Consider the following 16168-nt stretch of genomic DNA (forward strand, 5'->3'; position numbering starts at 1 on the left):
GATCTGATGATAGTCAGGGACTGGGGGGACAGGGAAGGGGAGTACTGGGTTTTAAGCAAATATCTTGGCCAAAAATACATGGAATGCACTAGCTAAGCTGTTTATTCTGCTCATTATTGTGCCAGATCAATTTCAACTGCAGAGCTGAATTGACCCCAAGGGAATGGTAGGAGAAGAACAAGAATAAGTAGCTGAAAGATTACTTCAACTATCATGTGAACACACTTAAACCAGTCGATTTTTATATGAAGAATTTTACTCAGTTAATTACAATCTGTATTTTACCCACTGAGCTGTTACTCATGTTGCCACAGGGCATTACCATCATTTCAAAGATTAGGTCAGATTCTACTAGAAATGTGGAACAACACTGGAGTTTCTTTTTTGATCCCCATGTTGTTCCAGCAATTCAAAACTCATTCTAATGTTTCAAATTATCCTTGTTATCTTCTGCAATCCTACATTCTTGGTTCTAACAACAGTTTGCATCTCATCTATAAAACTGTTGGTACAGAGTTTATTGTGACTGGGAAATTAAAAATGCAGAAATCCACTTTGTTAATATATTTTAACTATCTCACCTGGTACAAAAAACTCATCTTCTGTAAACCAGTTGTATTCTAGGTGGATTCCTAGGTGAGCAGCCTTTACAGTAACCAAAAGAATTAAGTAGATAACTGAAACCGTACCTAGAAAAGAGTAAACAAACATAGAAAGTATTTTTGTTGTATTTATTCTTGCTCCATCCAACTAGTTACCAGTAGCCTAAACTCTTACAGTTGCTATTCATTCTTAAAAACACTATAGTGTTCTAAACTTTCTTTTTCTTTCCCTCTACCTGTAAAAGAAAGAGAGCAATGCGCTTGCACCCAATGCAGGTTTTCAGTATGTGTTATGTTCTCCAGATACTGTACTAGTCAGAGAGGAAGAAGTATCTAGCAGTCACTGGTGCTGCGTAGGTAGGGAGATCTCTAGACAGTAACAGATGAATTACAGTTTCATCTGTCAGGATTTTAATCTGACATGGGACACAGCTGGCCACAGAAGCACAGCTATTACAATGTCCATTCGGTCCTCAACTGTGTAAACCAAATAGACCAGGGAGAGATAATTAATGCTTACTGCAGTTGTCAACTTTACGCTGGGATCTCAAAGCTTGATAACAACATTTCATAATTACTGATTGAAACCTTGTCATGATCATAAACTTGGTGAACCTTGATCATAATGCAGGATTTGCGTTCCCTCTTTTTGGTCCAGCCATCCAGCAATACTCTAAACAACTACAGACTCCAGACAAGATCATACATGGGTATAAATGTCTTGCTGTGTCTGCATGTGGGATGGAGAGCATATGATGCATTTAAAAGAGAGGGGCAGAAGAATGACAGAATGACTACTCTGAAGGAAATACTGAAGGAAACCATGCACCAGCAATTAAGACTACTGTGATGCAACCTCCAGGCTAATAATACTGCATTATCTCCAAGGCTGCAAAACAAATCCAAGGAAATCATCATTTGATTACACAGAGAGCATAGTCAAGGAATTAAGTAGAGAAAAGGTTCTGTACTTGAGGATCTGCTTAACAGCTAAAATATTCCATAGTTTCAAGACTTAGATTTCTGTAAGTGTGAAGATAAGTAAGAGTTCTCTATTGAGATTAATTCCAGTACCTCAAAAATAGCTTTCCAACTCTTGTCTTATAAAATCCAAAGTTTACAAAAACTAAAGAAAACCAACACCTTCTGCATTAGATAACAATCTACTGAAGTTATGAGAAAATTTATGCTTTAATCCTCATGTTAGTTCTCAAATAAAAAATAGCTACCCATGATATGGTGCTTATTTTAAAAGCAAACACAATTATAGCTAGGTCTCACTTGATAAAATATTTTCTTATCCCTAATGTTGTATCACAGATTGACAGTCTATTTAAAAGCCTTATTTTCTACACAGAAGCACTACCACTTACTCAAGGTTCTGTGTTGTGTTTTCATGTAGCAGTTCTAGCAACAGCAGATCCAAGCTCTAATTAAGAGTCACGCTGGAACAGAGGACAAATAAAGCCCTCAATTACATGTAATGGAGGTCCATTATCTCCTGTACAATACACGTCCATCTTTTTCTAACTGTTCTATGCTCCACATCTTTTTCCCCCTATCTCTTCAGTATAGGCTTCCACTGTTTTCTATACATTTATATATATATATATATCTATATATGATATCTATCTATCTATCTATATAAATGGAGTAACTTCCACTGTTTTCTATATATTTTAGCCACAATGAACCAGTGCTTTATCAGTATTTGTTACCTACCCAGCACGTTAAACTTTGCAAAGAAGGATGGAGACTTCAGATTTAGCAGGGGCAGAAGAACGGCAATCAGATAAAATGGTACCGTTTGTGATTTGTTCCACCACTCCTCAAAGAGCTCAAAGCCTGTACTGTTGCCAGAAGAGAACACCATACTCCCGTTTTGTGGTGGGTGGTCACCAGCAGCGCTTGGGCAAATGACTGGAAAGGAAAAGAAAAATATCCCCAGATGAAAAGGATTTTACCCGCATGGAATTTTCACAGCTAAGATCCCATAATTTCTGGAGTGTGTTTAACCCCTTAGAATAGGATCACTCAAAAGTAATGTTCAACAACTCAGATCCTAACTTCTAGTTGTTTCTTTATTAGGGGTTCAGTGCTAAGATTTCACTTCTAGGCACCTTGTACTTTAGGCTGACAAATGCCACTGTTCTTTCAGCCAAGCACAACAGAGACATACATTTCTTTGAAGCCTGAATTGTAGCACAGAGTAAGCCTTCAGGGTCACAAACCCTCCTCACCTGTATCCAGTGCCTGCAGGCACCTGCGCAAATTGAGTCATAGCAGCGCATCTCCTCATTTGGCTATATACTTAGCATTGTGATCTGTCCTTGCACACTGAAGTAAGATTAGATGAACCAATGCAAGAGCATCTGTCTACAGAAGAGCCTACATCAATGCATTGTGCCCTGGGAACACATGAACAGGATGACAAGAAATCTACAACTACCAATGGCAGGTCTAAAACTCATGTCCCAGAGCAAAACACCCCATCATCTTGGTGCCATGCCAGTTGCAAGTAAGTCACAGCTGGAAAATACAGCAGAAGCAATTTAAGATGGACACCCATAATGCTGCCAAAAGGGAATGCCACAATTGTTACACAGTGGCTGATCAATGGCAGCACCTGGACAAGTGACTGGAACAAAACCAACCAACCAAAACATCCCCTGATGAAAATGTGCTTATTTGCTTTTTGTTAAAATAAGCAGTTCTTTCTAACACATGTCTATAGAGTTATGTGGTGAAATATGAACTTGTCTTATGCTTTTAATTTCTTCTTTCAAATCTTGGCATTCCACGAAACTTTAAATCCTCCCTCCCACACGGGCTTCATGCTTGTTCTATTGCAAAGGCAAAGGTGTATTAAGTGTTTTATCAAGCTTACTGAGACCATTACGTTATTTCCAGTTTTCTTATTTGCTTTCTCTCCTTTGCTTGTAAGGGGATTGTTTCACAGACCTTGCAAAATGTTTTGTTCTTTGTCATTTCCCTGGTATCCCCAGACGCCCTGCCATGAGTAATTTCAGCATCCAGCAGCCCTTTATTTTGTGCATCAGCTGCATTAAATCTTCTAGTCACTGGAGGATGCTGTGGAATATGGTTGTCTACTTTGTCTCTAACTTACACCCCTGCTGCCTAAGAACAGGACAGAATAGCTGAAGCAGGAGAGAGCACAAGAGAAAGAACACAGCAGCAGCTACTGGTGCCTTGCTGGTAAGGACTGTAGGAGAAACAGGATTCAACCTTAGCTTAAATGCAAATCAACTGGTTTGTCTGACTCCAAACAGCTGCTCTCCAGAAACACTGCTACAGCTAGTGTGATGCATAGCTGTATGGCTAGTTGTGAAATGTTTCCCTATTCTCACAACTGCCTACGACAATTTTCTGCTTTATAACAAAGAACTACACATCCAGTTTCTACAGAAAGGCAAAAAGATCAGATACTGACAATGTCCAAGCTCCTGCCTTCACTGTGCTTTATTTTCTGCCTACTTGAGAACTCTCAACAGCTCTTTCTTCAAACTTGACTGTAGTTTCTTGCCCTAGTTGTGCATGTCAGACTTTCCACAAAAAAAACAAGTGGCCACTCATGCAGTTAGACAGTTGTTTCTTTCTGTGTTCAGCAGTTAAAAAAAAAGTGCTTACAGCTTTTTTAAAATAAAAATGTTCTTGCAGAGCTAGTGAAGAGAAAAGACATCCCAGTCAAGAATTTTCTACAGGATGCAGATCTGCTGTGCCCCAGTTTCAGGGTGCAAAAGTTAAAATTCCTTAAGGCAAGGCCTCACTGTGCAACAGCTAAGAAGTTTTTAGGAGTACCTACCTGGGTATACACAAACTTGTAATTTGCTTTTTAAGTCTTGCCTCCCTCCTCCCCTGCTGTTTTGTTTTGTTTTAATTATTAACCTTTTTACCTGTGGGGTTATGCGTGGAAGTAAAAACCCCAGATGGAAAATACTAGTTTTTAAAAACAAAGCTATAACTTATGCTATACACTTTATAACTGGAACATGGTTAAAATCTGCACATGAAAATTAGTAGAGTAGCCTTTAAACTCCCTCCTCCCCAAACCCGGAAGCACAGTACTAATAAATGTTAGTACTAATAAATCTTACCTTTGTTACTTCCATTTGTGCCAGGAACAATATCTGTTACATTAATATCATGAACATAGTCTAATAAGAAAAAAAAAAAAAGGAAAATTCTATTATCAGTCTCAGTTTTGCTATCAGGCTCTTAGCTGTTGTCTTAAAAAAACATTTGTTAAGGAAACATTTTTGAAAATGACATAGAGATGCAATTACAACAATTAGTACTCCCTACCAACTCAGGTGGGTATTTTAAAACTTTCTTTCAAAAGTGTTTTGAAGTAGCCCCTCACTGTACTACTTCTTTCTCAGCAGCCCTGTCCGTCTATGAAGTACCCTTGCATTCGCTCTCAGCTGTGAACTCCTGTTCCTCCAGCACACTTTTACATGTCCCAGTTCTTGCACAGTAAGTTAGTGAGCAGATGCAACTTGCAATCAGTTTCCTTCAGAACAGAAAAAAAAAAAATCATACAACTTATCCTTCACACCCTTAGTTTCCATACAATACAGCATGGAAAAAACTTCCCCTACTCATTTTGTTCTAATCTTTTTTTCAGAAGAGGCTCTGAGGGATGTTTTTTCCATATTGTATTTTATGAAAGGGCTTCTCTGGAAAAAGTTTCACCGTCTACACTCACTTCTCATAGTATTTGGTTTCAGGAATACTTCTGTGCTACTATACTGCTCTGCCACATCAGATATTTTAAAGTTTCTGCAACTTGGCTAGTATGAGAGCGTTGGACAGTAGTTTTCTTTTATTTACATATATACACACATGCAAACAGAAAATGCCCATCAGCCTGGAAATTTAATTAGTGTCTCTCTGGTTAAAATTTGCTTCTGCTGCATGTGGGTGTATTGTGTACACAGAAAATCACTAGGGGAAGTAGGCTTCAAATTTTTAATGCAATTAAGAGCAGATTGTTTCTCATAACGAAAGCAAAAAGCCTTGTGGGAAGAAAATAATTTTATGTTTCTTCATTTTGATTTACGATGCCCTGAATCACTACTGAGTCTCATACTTATTGATATCAGTTCGGTGTACAAAACAAAGAGAAGATGTAATTAAAAACACTCCTCATCTCATCACTTCACCACTGTTTTGTGTTGCTACTTAAAGAAAGTAACTAGTGTGAAGCCATCAAAAGAAAGGACAATTCTTACAGAATTAGAGCACTTTAAAATTAGTTATAGATAGATACATTATGTTTCCTCTGTACATAAAAGTGTTTTAGAACTAACAATTGCATTTGTGGTTTTACTTCTATTTCATAAAACAAAAACAGAACAGAAAAATTGGTCACCACTGTAAGAAGACAAAAAAAAAAAAAAAAAAAGCATATCATATTTGGCTTACTGTCCTTGCCTTCTATACGCAGTACCAATTTCTAGACCATCCTCCCTCAGGATATCCATTTGTTCACGTAAATTTTTGGAAAAGCCACCTGAATGTACTAGAATCAAATACAGCATCCTGCTTAGGACAGCTTAGAAACACATGGTGGGAAGATGCCATTGGATCAAACCTCCAGACTATTACCCATTCTACAGCTTAGTAACTGAATAGCCACAATGAAAGTTAAGACAAAAATCCAATGGTTAAGGTTGTCACAGAGCAAGCAACTTGAGCAAAAACACTATAACAAATATCTTTAAGCGATAAAACATGCCAGACTCATGGAATAGAAGATTTTATTATTATTATTTAGTTTAGAATAATTTAGGATTAAAATGTTAGCCTTGTTAAAGAAAAACAAACTCTACAATGGAATGGCCTTAAGAATGTATGAATTAGGTCAGCAGTAATATAAACTAGTTATTAACCAATAAAGTAATGTGTGTCCTTCAGGGATGGTGGGAACTCTAATTAAACTCTGCTTAGGGGGAATAAGTATCTGTGCAGTTATTTGCCTCAAAAGAGATTTGTTAATTACCTTCAAAACAGAAACTCTTAAATCTTAGTTGTGCTATTCAACACCATGAGTCAGACTTTCAAAGCTCTCAATTCCATCATTTTATTCCCACAACTCTACATACCTAATTGATTGTATCCACAAAAGCTTGTGTGTCTGTGCATGTACAAGGGTGTAACTAACCAATGTTTTCTTTTGTAGCAATGCCAGAATAAAAATTTTCTTTCGCTGTCTTACAGATCATCATCCCTTCAGGGATGATTGCAGAAATGGTCTATATGGTAGCATTGTAACTGCATTTGCTGAAATCTAGAATGAAACTAGATTTTCTTAGGTGGAGATCTTTTTCATTAACCTGGATCATTTCAGCATGCCATCATATGGCTCATCTGTCATACGGCTGTTCAAATAGTTACAGCAGTGCAAACAAGGAGGGGGTGAAAATACAGAGTGGAAACATGCAAGCTGATTTGAGTTTGGAACTTTCAATTTTAAGCCCACCAACGAACACACATTATAGAAACTGTATCAGAAAGCCTGATTACTCACTTGGATGCCAGATAACTGGTACTTTGTCCTTCATTACAAGCACACTTCAAGAGAGATTGAGAGACTGGCTTTGAAACCATACCTGCTTATGCCCATAACTCCACACACAGTTACTTATTTTCACTTGACTTTTCACAAAAAGTAACGAAATCAAGATTAAGTAAACTGGACAATCCTTTCTCAGAATAAAGCAAGGTCTTGATCTTTAAATGAGACAGCTGTAAACATTAATCACACATTAGTACTTACTGTATATAAACTTTCCTGTGTTGAACAGAAAGTTGGACATAAGCACCCAATAAACAACCATGGCTCCAACAAGCGATACCATAGAAAATAAGAGGCTTGTCCATTGACCAAAAGATCCAAAATAATACTTGCAAACATCTGGAAATTCCCAGTTTGAGGTATCTATTAAAGCTGAGGAAGATCAAAAGAAGATACAAATTAAACGAAATGTTTTATTAGGGTCACTGGAACTATTCATTAAAAGACGTAACTTTTTCAGAATAGTCTGACAAATTCACAGTGCTTCTATGGGCTAAGAAGATTGCTATTAAATTGCAAGTATAACACTCATTAGGAAACACTGTTCTGCTTCAAACAGGCTACTACATTAATATTGCTTGTTCTACATAGGGCTGCCATATGACTATTCTGAGTACTTTCAGAAGCACTGGAATAAGACACAAAACGCATGCATGCATTTACAACTAAAGCTTTTTGGAGGAGTTACAGCAGAGTAGGCCAGACCATGAAGTGGTCCTAAACAATATCCTAAAATGAGCTGTCACAAGCTGAGTAGATGATCTTAACTGCCATTATTCAAGCAAATAAGGTGGTAGTTTATGCAAAAAAGCACTAAGTACAAAAGCTGCTAGATGATCTATGAACAATAAAAGCACACTCAAAGTAGAACTGCTGTCAATGAGGCAATCATACATAAATTGCAACCAACACAGAATGCAGAGCACCACATGCATTCAGTTGTGCACATTTTAGAGACAGCAGTATTGCAGCGTTCAGATGGCTAAATGATGATAAGGACCTCATTCCATTCTAAGCAGAAACAGACCTGGAAAGTTGATTTTTATATACAAACATTAGGGTATTACAGACATACAAGACATATGCAGCTACAGCCCATGTTGTTCCAGCGTAGAACACAATAAAAACACAAGCAGAGAACTGGTCAGTGTTTATGGAGAGGCAGGTGAGCCTCTAGTTCCACAAGTCCCTAAACAATAAATAAGCATCTGAAATTTTGCTTGCTAAGAGTTTGGGTTTGGTTATAAAACCTACGTCCCAAGGAACTGAAGAAAAATCTATTATAAAATACTTTACAGAGCTTAGATTCAGATTCCAAAAGGAGGGACATTCAAAGGAATAGCTTTTCATTGCTGGTCAGATCTAATGAATAGCAGTGGTACAGAAAAACTAAAAATCTATTAGATCTGTTTATTTCACACTTCATAGAAATATTTGCATTATGATACTTGGCATTTCTTACGTATCATTTTCCGTGACTTCACTACTCTGTAACAGCAATAAAGTGTCAAAAGGCCCATCAGTAAGATAAGAATGATTCCAGAAGTAAATCCTGCCTGTTAAGAGGGAAAAATAGTTTACTATAATAGTTTAATAGTTTATATAACTATAAATAGTTTATATAACACTACAGAAAAACGAAGAGCAAGCCATGTTACCAAAAGCATTTTCATAAGCATATGTTTTTCATAGCTTTACCTGTTTTATCCCCCATGGAATACTTAATATAGATGTACCCATCATTGTATTCCATATCACAAATCTAAGAAGAAAAGGAAAAAGCCAGTGAATGATTTTAAAAGAACTCTTATTCCATATTATCCTCTAAGATAAAATTGTTATGCATACTGTACAAAGCATTCACAAAAATGCATTTTCTGGCTACTGTATGGGAAGGTGCTTAACATACATTGTCACTATACTGGAGTTTTTACCATAGCCATCTGTGCAACTGTCAACTCTAAAAGCAGTTCCTAATGGACTGTAGACATAGATTTCATCTGGAGCTGGAAGTACATGATCAGGAGCAATCTAACAAATGGATGAAAAATAACAATTATTAGTAGCACCAAAATAACTATTAACCAAAATACAGCAAGTCAACTGTTACAGAACAAAATATTTCCATTAAAGTGCATTTTTAAGGAAAAAAAATGTGGACCACATTATTTTTTTCAGCCCACTAATAGAGATCTTTGGAATCTAACTATGTAACAGAAAAATAGTTTTTCTTCTGCAAAACATCCATAACATACAGAGAGCGATAGCTTAATCACTGCCTCAGTCCACTCCTTAAATCCCCTCATAGACCAGTACACATCTGGGCAGCCTGGACCGCTCTTCCGAAATTCATACCGTTCGTATCTTTTCTTGGATGGTAAAGACATCACACAACAAGTTGATCATGACTTGTGATAACACAAGACCTTGTTAAGGCACTCATCTACTAGGTATTTACTTTAAAACAAGCTACAGAGTGATTCTCCCCCTACATTTACTTGTGCTTCTTTTATAAAACTAGGTTGTGGAAGAACCAACATGCTGGAGACCACTCAGTTAATGTGACCCCGTGTTTTCCTTACCAATGCCCTGTCTGTAGGAGATGTGAGCCTGCTATAATAATGAATCCGCTTATTCATTGCTGAAGCTTCGTCAGTGACTCGTTGCATGTCATCGTTCACGCTGACTATGTTTTTAGGCTCCACATGAAATGGTCTAAAGGAGAGAAAAAAAACAAAAACAAAACAAAACAGGAAGGAGATGAAAAACCTTAACAACCTTGTAATATGAGAGGTAACATGTAATTCAGAGCACAGTTTAGGATCACTCTGGATTGACCTGTCACTCACTGAAACAAAGCACATGCAAATCCATCACTGCCATGAGAGAAACTGCTATACATGAAAGAACCATGCCTTTATATTATCCATATTAAAATGGCGTCCTGCACAGGTTCTACATGGCAAACTAACATCAAAATTCAAACCTAATATCCAGTGCATTAGCTCTCAACAATGAGTCTCAGTAGAACTACATGTTAATAAGCTTGGCCAAGCTTATTAGTGTTTATAGCTTGTGTTGCCAGAACTAGTGATGAGGAATAGAGCTAGAAACAGAAGGCGTGAGAATTCAGAAATAGAAAGAAGACAGAGAAAAAGAGGAATGAGCAGTGCTAATGAGGACCAACTAAAAAAAGGCTGGAAGTAATAACCTAGCCAAAAAACACTGTATAAAATTGTGTTTAATGGGGAAGGAACCAAGCCCAAATCAGCCAATACGATCATAATTCTTTTTAAACCAAAGCAACCAGGAATGGAATTTGTCAGAGACACTGAACAGCAGATGTCCATTTTCAGCTCTGAATCACCTCAGGATTTCCTTTTAAATTCAATTAGATTAATTACAGAGAACAGGATTTTCACTCAGCAAGAAAAGTCCTACAGTTCAGAGATACACTCTCACAGAGATGTGCAGCATGCAGATGGTCTTCCTGCCCTCTTCTCTATTTACATGTTAGACTGCAAGAATGGTCCTAGCCACTGAAGAAGGATGCAGCCTCATGCCCCAATTTTTTCTTTGCATACATATAGGTATGGAGCAAGCAGAGTGAAAGCTTCAGTTCCTCCTGCACTGCTCCTGAAGTTACAACACGGAGATATATAACCTAATCAAAATACTGCAAAGATTGCAAGGGATAATGGTGACCTGCAAGCCTTGCTGCAGGTTTTTTGGGTTTTGTTTTTCCTTTCACCTTTTCATTCCCAAAGGCATATCAACATCATCCTGATCTTCCTCCAGGTTAAATGACTTAGAAACAAACAAACAAAACACCAAACCAGAACCCACAAAAGTAGGTATTTCAACATGTTTCATGCTACCAATGGCAAAAATCAAGTCAACAATAAATCCAGCCATTTTATCTGTAATACCACCACCTATTTGAATTGACTGTTTGGAAGTATGCATTTCTGGCTCAGACTACTAAAGAACTTTGTCAGCCCCTCCTGCCACAGATCTCAGTAAAGTGACAAAGATCCCATTCTCCTTTCCTGTGAATCATTAAGCATTTGCACCATGACACTATCTTTTAGCTGGGAAGAAGACAAGAAATACAGCTCTGAAATCAGTTGTGATATCTCTGAAAGAGATGATGGTGGGTCCTCAACTTTTAGCATGACTTCATCCCTGTATGCTTAATAGGTATTGCAGGTATGAATAACGGGAAAAATACAAACTAACAGAAGCAGAAAACAAAGAAAAATAAATTTATTCTCTACAAATTATAGTAAATAATTATTTCCTTTATCTTAGACATCACTAATTCTTACATCTTCCTTCATCATGGAAAAAATTTCTTAGACTTCCTAAATCATTTCCGACATACTGAAATGAAAGTGAACAGTCTACATTTTGCTTCAAAGCAGGCCAACCCCTGGCAAAGATTTCTTTCAGCATGGTGATTGTTATATATGGAGTGGTAATTCGTGTCAAGAAAATGGTTGATATTAATAAAGAAGGGGGAGATTTGGGAATGTGGCCATAGGGGTTGGAAAGCCACATGGTTGAGATAACATTAGACTCTTAACGACGAGGCCATCGGGAATATAAAAGAATTTAGAGGGAACAAAGAAGGGTGATTCAGGAGACTCCATGCAGTCTCCTGTTTCTTGTTCTCCAGCCATTAGGGCATGGAAGTTTCTGGGTGTTTGCTGTTGTTGTTACTTTCAAAATTGTTTGACCAATGGAAAGTTGTTTTGAAAAGAACTGCTGTGGAGAGAAGGGTATAAGAGGGGAGCCTGCCCTCAAGATAAAAAAGGCAACACGATGAAGTTACGTCAATAAAGAAGCAGGAAAAAGAAGAGGAACAGGTTGGCAGAATGGAGATCAGGACAGGAACAGGCACATTGATCACCTCATGAAGATAGGTTCGGCCACACTCAGCAAACTGCTCAGAGAAGCTCGTACAGAAAGTCGCTGGAAATAGGCACACCGGAGCTGGAGAGAAGCTCGAGCTGAGGGAAGCAGACCTGCGCACACAACTGCCCCTGGCTGGTCAACAGCTGCGCATTGTGGGGAATCATACGTCCTTAGGAACAAAGACTGTCCTGGTAACCTTACAGCTCATTCCCCTTATTAACAATCGGACAGTTTATGAGCCTGAAATATGGGACCAAATTGAGGTCAAGGTGTGGGACTCTGCAAATAAAAACGACAAGGTTGCAGTGGGATTGCTGAGCATCTGGCGAGCAGTCTCTGAGGCCTTAAAGAGCCGTGTGGGGCCACAGTCAGACACGTCTGGTTTGCCAGACAGTGAGGGAGCTGCGGGCTCCTTTACTGATCCGACTGCTACGCCATCGCTGCTGCTACAGCCATCGAAGGATTTTGCTGTTTTTCCCCCTGCTGACCTGGACGTGCCTTTTGATCCAGGCCTCATTGGCCTTGAAAAGTACATAAGGCCTGAAGACCGAGTTGCTTGACAACTTAAAACGAGACATATTGTTCAAAAGGAATGGAAAATGGAGACTGTTAAGTCATGGAACTGAAAGGATTGTTTGTTACCTTTTCTGATCGTGAATATGTATAGGCGTACTCGATTTTAGTAAGCTATGGAACTTAAAGGATTGTTTGTTACCTTTCCTGATTGTACATATGTATAGGCATACTCGGGTTTAGTATGCAAAGCAATGTTCTGTATATTTGGAAAGTTTGATGTTCGTGTGTGCGTGTTGGTGGAGCATAGACTCCCCGCACACCCAGCGCTGTTTACTTGCCTTTTATAATTTTTAGAAATATTTGTTTTATAAATATTACAAAATTCAGATTGAATTCAGACCTCATTTATAACAGTGATCAACACCTGTTGACATGGCCATCAAAGAAAATTCTTCCGGACTGGAAGACAGTGAGTGATTATTTTCTAAAGCAAGTTAAAGCCACGGAAAATTTTGAAGGTGAAACAACATAAAATGTGAATATGACATTCTATTTTATGGTGAAAGCACTACTGTTTGTCAATAACCAAGTATCAGGAAAAAAAAGATATGTAGCAAAGATGTATCTGTCAGTAGGTAAGAAATTATTCAGAGAAAGAGCATAGTCTGGATTGAACAAGCAATTTGGGATGCGATCTTCCTCTCTGACCTCCACTAGGAGTTGGTAGTGCTCTCTCTAGGATCAAGGCCACTTCCCAGCCCCAGTTATCTCCAGATCAAAGACTGGCTGTACTACAAACTCAGACATGTCTGGGAAGCTCTCAAAGATTACTGTGAGATTTTCTAGGTCCAAGGTAGGCAGGATACAAGCTGGGCTCTGGCAAACTCTTTCTAGGGACCTTAAGTCTAGCACTGAAGCGGTCTGTGCACGTAGGCTTCAGCAGCTGCAATAGGTTCCTAGAAAACTTTCTGATTTATACATGCAATCACACTATGTCACTCATGGCAAAATGAATATGAAAAGGCTGAGGGACAATGTGATCTGGGGGAAAGGAAGAGGTTACATGACTGGAGGCTGTGACTATTAATGCAGAACAGTGCAGACAATTACAATGCACTGAGATAGACTACAGTATCCAATGAATTTACTATATTCACACCAACAAACACAATAACTTACATTTCAATAGCTAGCCTAAAAAACAATGCTCTTTTTAGCAGGACAAACACATCAGTAAAACACAGCTGTTTTCCACAACAGAATGAGTACAGACAAGAAGCGGGATCCCATGCAGGAGGTCCACACCTCCCAAACATTAGCCCCTGCACATGTACTTCAGAAACCATCCCCAGCAAACCTGCAACTACACTCATCTGCTAGTTATTTATTACACAAAGGAACACAGTTAATGAGAATCCAATGCTGGTCCATGAAAGAGAGGAGAGGGCTCTTATCCAAACTTCCCCACAATATGATCTTTGGTAGCAATTCCTGCTAGCAAAGATAATGAAAAAAGGCACTCATAATTAAGACTGTTTCCAAATACTGTGCTGTGTAAACTTCCAGTGTTGGATTTTGAAGGTTGGGAAAGAACACAATAGGATTTTTTTTTTTTTGGCAAGCCACATACAATCTTGCAACTACTAGCATGTCTAAGGGTGATACATCTCATTTCTAGACATTTTCAGAAATGTATTTTGCAGAGCAATGAAGGAGTAGAGCAAATACCTACCTTACTCTGTCATTGAAATATTCCTAAACATCAAACAACTGTTTCTGGGCATCTGATCAAAAGCAGTTTTCTGAGTATTAAGCCCTTATAACATAATTTTTTATGTCAGTGTGTTTTTTAGCTCTACATGATGGTGCTAATACCTTCAAATTAGGCAAACTTTTCATACCCGAACAAATAGGGAAAAAATATATAAAATAAAATAAAAACGCATTAGAGGATGCAACTTCTTTCCACTCCTCCAAAAAGACCAAAAGAATCTACTTCAGCTTATTACACTGATTTCTATGACTACACAGTATCAAAAATCTATCAGTTATTTTCATGGATTTGAACGGATTATTGTACTGAGATAAAGCTGGCAAATTCCTCTGTCTGTTGTTTTACTTAGTCACCGAATTATTACAGGAACTTTATACATGGCACAGAAGAAACTAATGAATAAAACTGGTACCATCATGAAAATTAAAGTAAGTGTAATGAGTAAAAGGCTATATTCATCGATTGCTATTTCTTCCTTAATCAGGAATCACTCTCCTGTGTAAGAACACTAGAGATGTTAGTGCACTTACTTTGAGGAAACCAATTAAAAGAACACCATTGACTTGATTTCTGCCATTCTAAGCTGTCTGATTTGTAAACCGTATGCTCATGGTGTATTCTATAAGGTCTTTACTCTTTTGGAAAAAATCAGCTTTTTCCAGGTTCTTAATACCACTGTCATTATAATGATCAGCACATGACCGTGCAACTACCTGAAAGTATTTGATGGCAGTGGAACCAAAATAACCCTTCAGAACACAATACTAAGTCATCTTGCTCAGAGGATATACATTCTAGTTTAACAAATAAGGAATTACAAGCTTTTCCATATCACATTGCAAGCACTGTTATGTCTTCTCTGGCAAAGGTTACCTACACATTCTACACTGCTCTTACAAGTAAGAAGTTTCATAATGAGGTCTTGATGGAAAGTAGTAAAATTAGGAATTAGTAAAAGTGTTAGCAATAGAGAAAAACAAAAAGCATGAAATGGAATAAAAAGATCACACGGGTTTGGAGAAGTAAACTTATGAATGCAGAAACAGTAGCTTTGCAGAGGGTAGTACCTAATACTGTATAACTTTTTGTCAGCTAAGAGAAATTTCAAGATGAAAAGGGAAGACTTTTGCATGAGAAAAAGCTTCTCTGACTGCCACCTACAGACACTGTTTAATTTGTAACAATTTAATTTCACCTACTCATCTTTCCTACATTGTGGGAAAACATTATGGGACTTCAAAAAGGATTGAAAAATAAACCAACAGGGAAGAAGTCTTGATCTTCTCTTATCAGAGGCATTCTTACTTTCTTCATATGTAAAAAAAGCTTTTTCATATGCAAAACAATAGATTGACAATAAGTAGGTTTGAAAAGCAGTAAGAAGAAAAAAGAAACTCCTGTCCCTTGAATACAATAAGCATCAATACGCCATTGCAATGGAATTCGGCCTTTTAAAGGGCCCTAAAAAATGGCCAAACACACCTAATAGATCTGAGCAATTCAGGTCATTGTGAAGAATAGTAACACCCTCTTTAAGAGGATTAAATGTAGCTTTGTATTTTCACCAAAATACTAGAAGAATACTATACAAAATAATTTACAACTCTAATAAACAATTCGTTTATTATTCTTATGTAAACAGTGAAAAGCATGTCTTTCAAAAATCCAACGTCCTCCAAGCTGTTAGGAAAACTAAACTGTATAAATGCAGTCAAACCTAAAACAACCCAAGCAAACAATGAGAATAGAATCCAGAAAGTC

At 37.7% G+C, this 16168-nt stretch overlaps 1 protein-coding gene across 3 annotated transcripts in view; it reads right to left on the reverse strand.

Moving 5' to 3' along the window:
- The window catches only part of SLC38A9 (solute carrier family 38 member 9), a 51758-nt gene that overhangs the window by 23745 nt on the left and 11845 nt on the right, over positions 1–16168 (reverse strand). For all 3 annotated transcript variants that reach the window (XM_082783708.1, XM_082783709.1, XM_082783710.1), the window contains 8 exons: positions 9783–9915; positions 9110–9231; positions 8899–8962; positions 8663–8756; positions 7402–7572; positions 4718–4777; positions 2325–2522; positions 582–689 (listed from right to left, as the gene is read on the reverse strand). In XM_082783708.1, coding sequence (XP_082639834.1) covers positions 582–689; positions 2325–2522; positions 4718–4777; positions 7402–7572; positions 8663–8756; positions 8899–8962; positions 9110–9231; positions 9783–9915 — 950 coding nt within the window. The remainder of the gene's footprint in view (positions 1–581; positions 690–2324; positions 2523–4717; positions 4778–7401; positions 7573–8662; positions 8757–8898; positions 8963–9109; positions 9232–9782; positions 9916–16168) is intronic.

The sequence above is a fragment of the Aythya marila genome (assembly GCF_965140915.1).
Source record: "Aythya marila genome assembly, chromosome: Z".
Classification (NCBI taxonomy): domain Eukaryota; kingdom Metazoa; phylum Chordata; class Aves; order Anseriformes; family Anatidae; genus Aythya; species Aythya marila.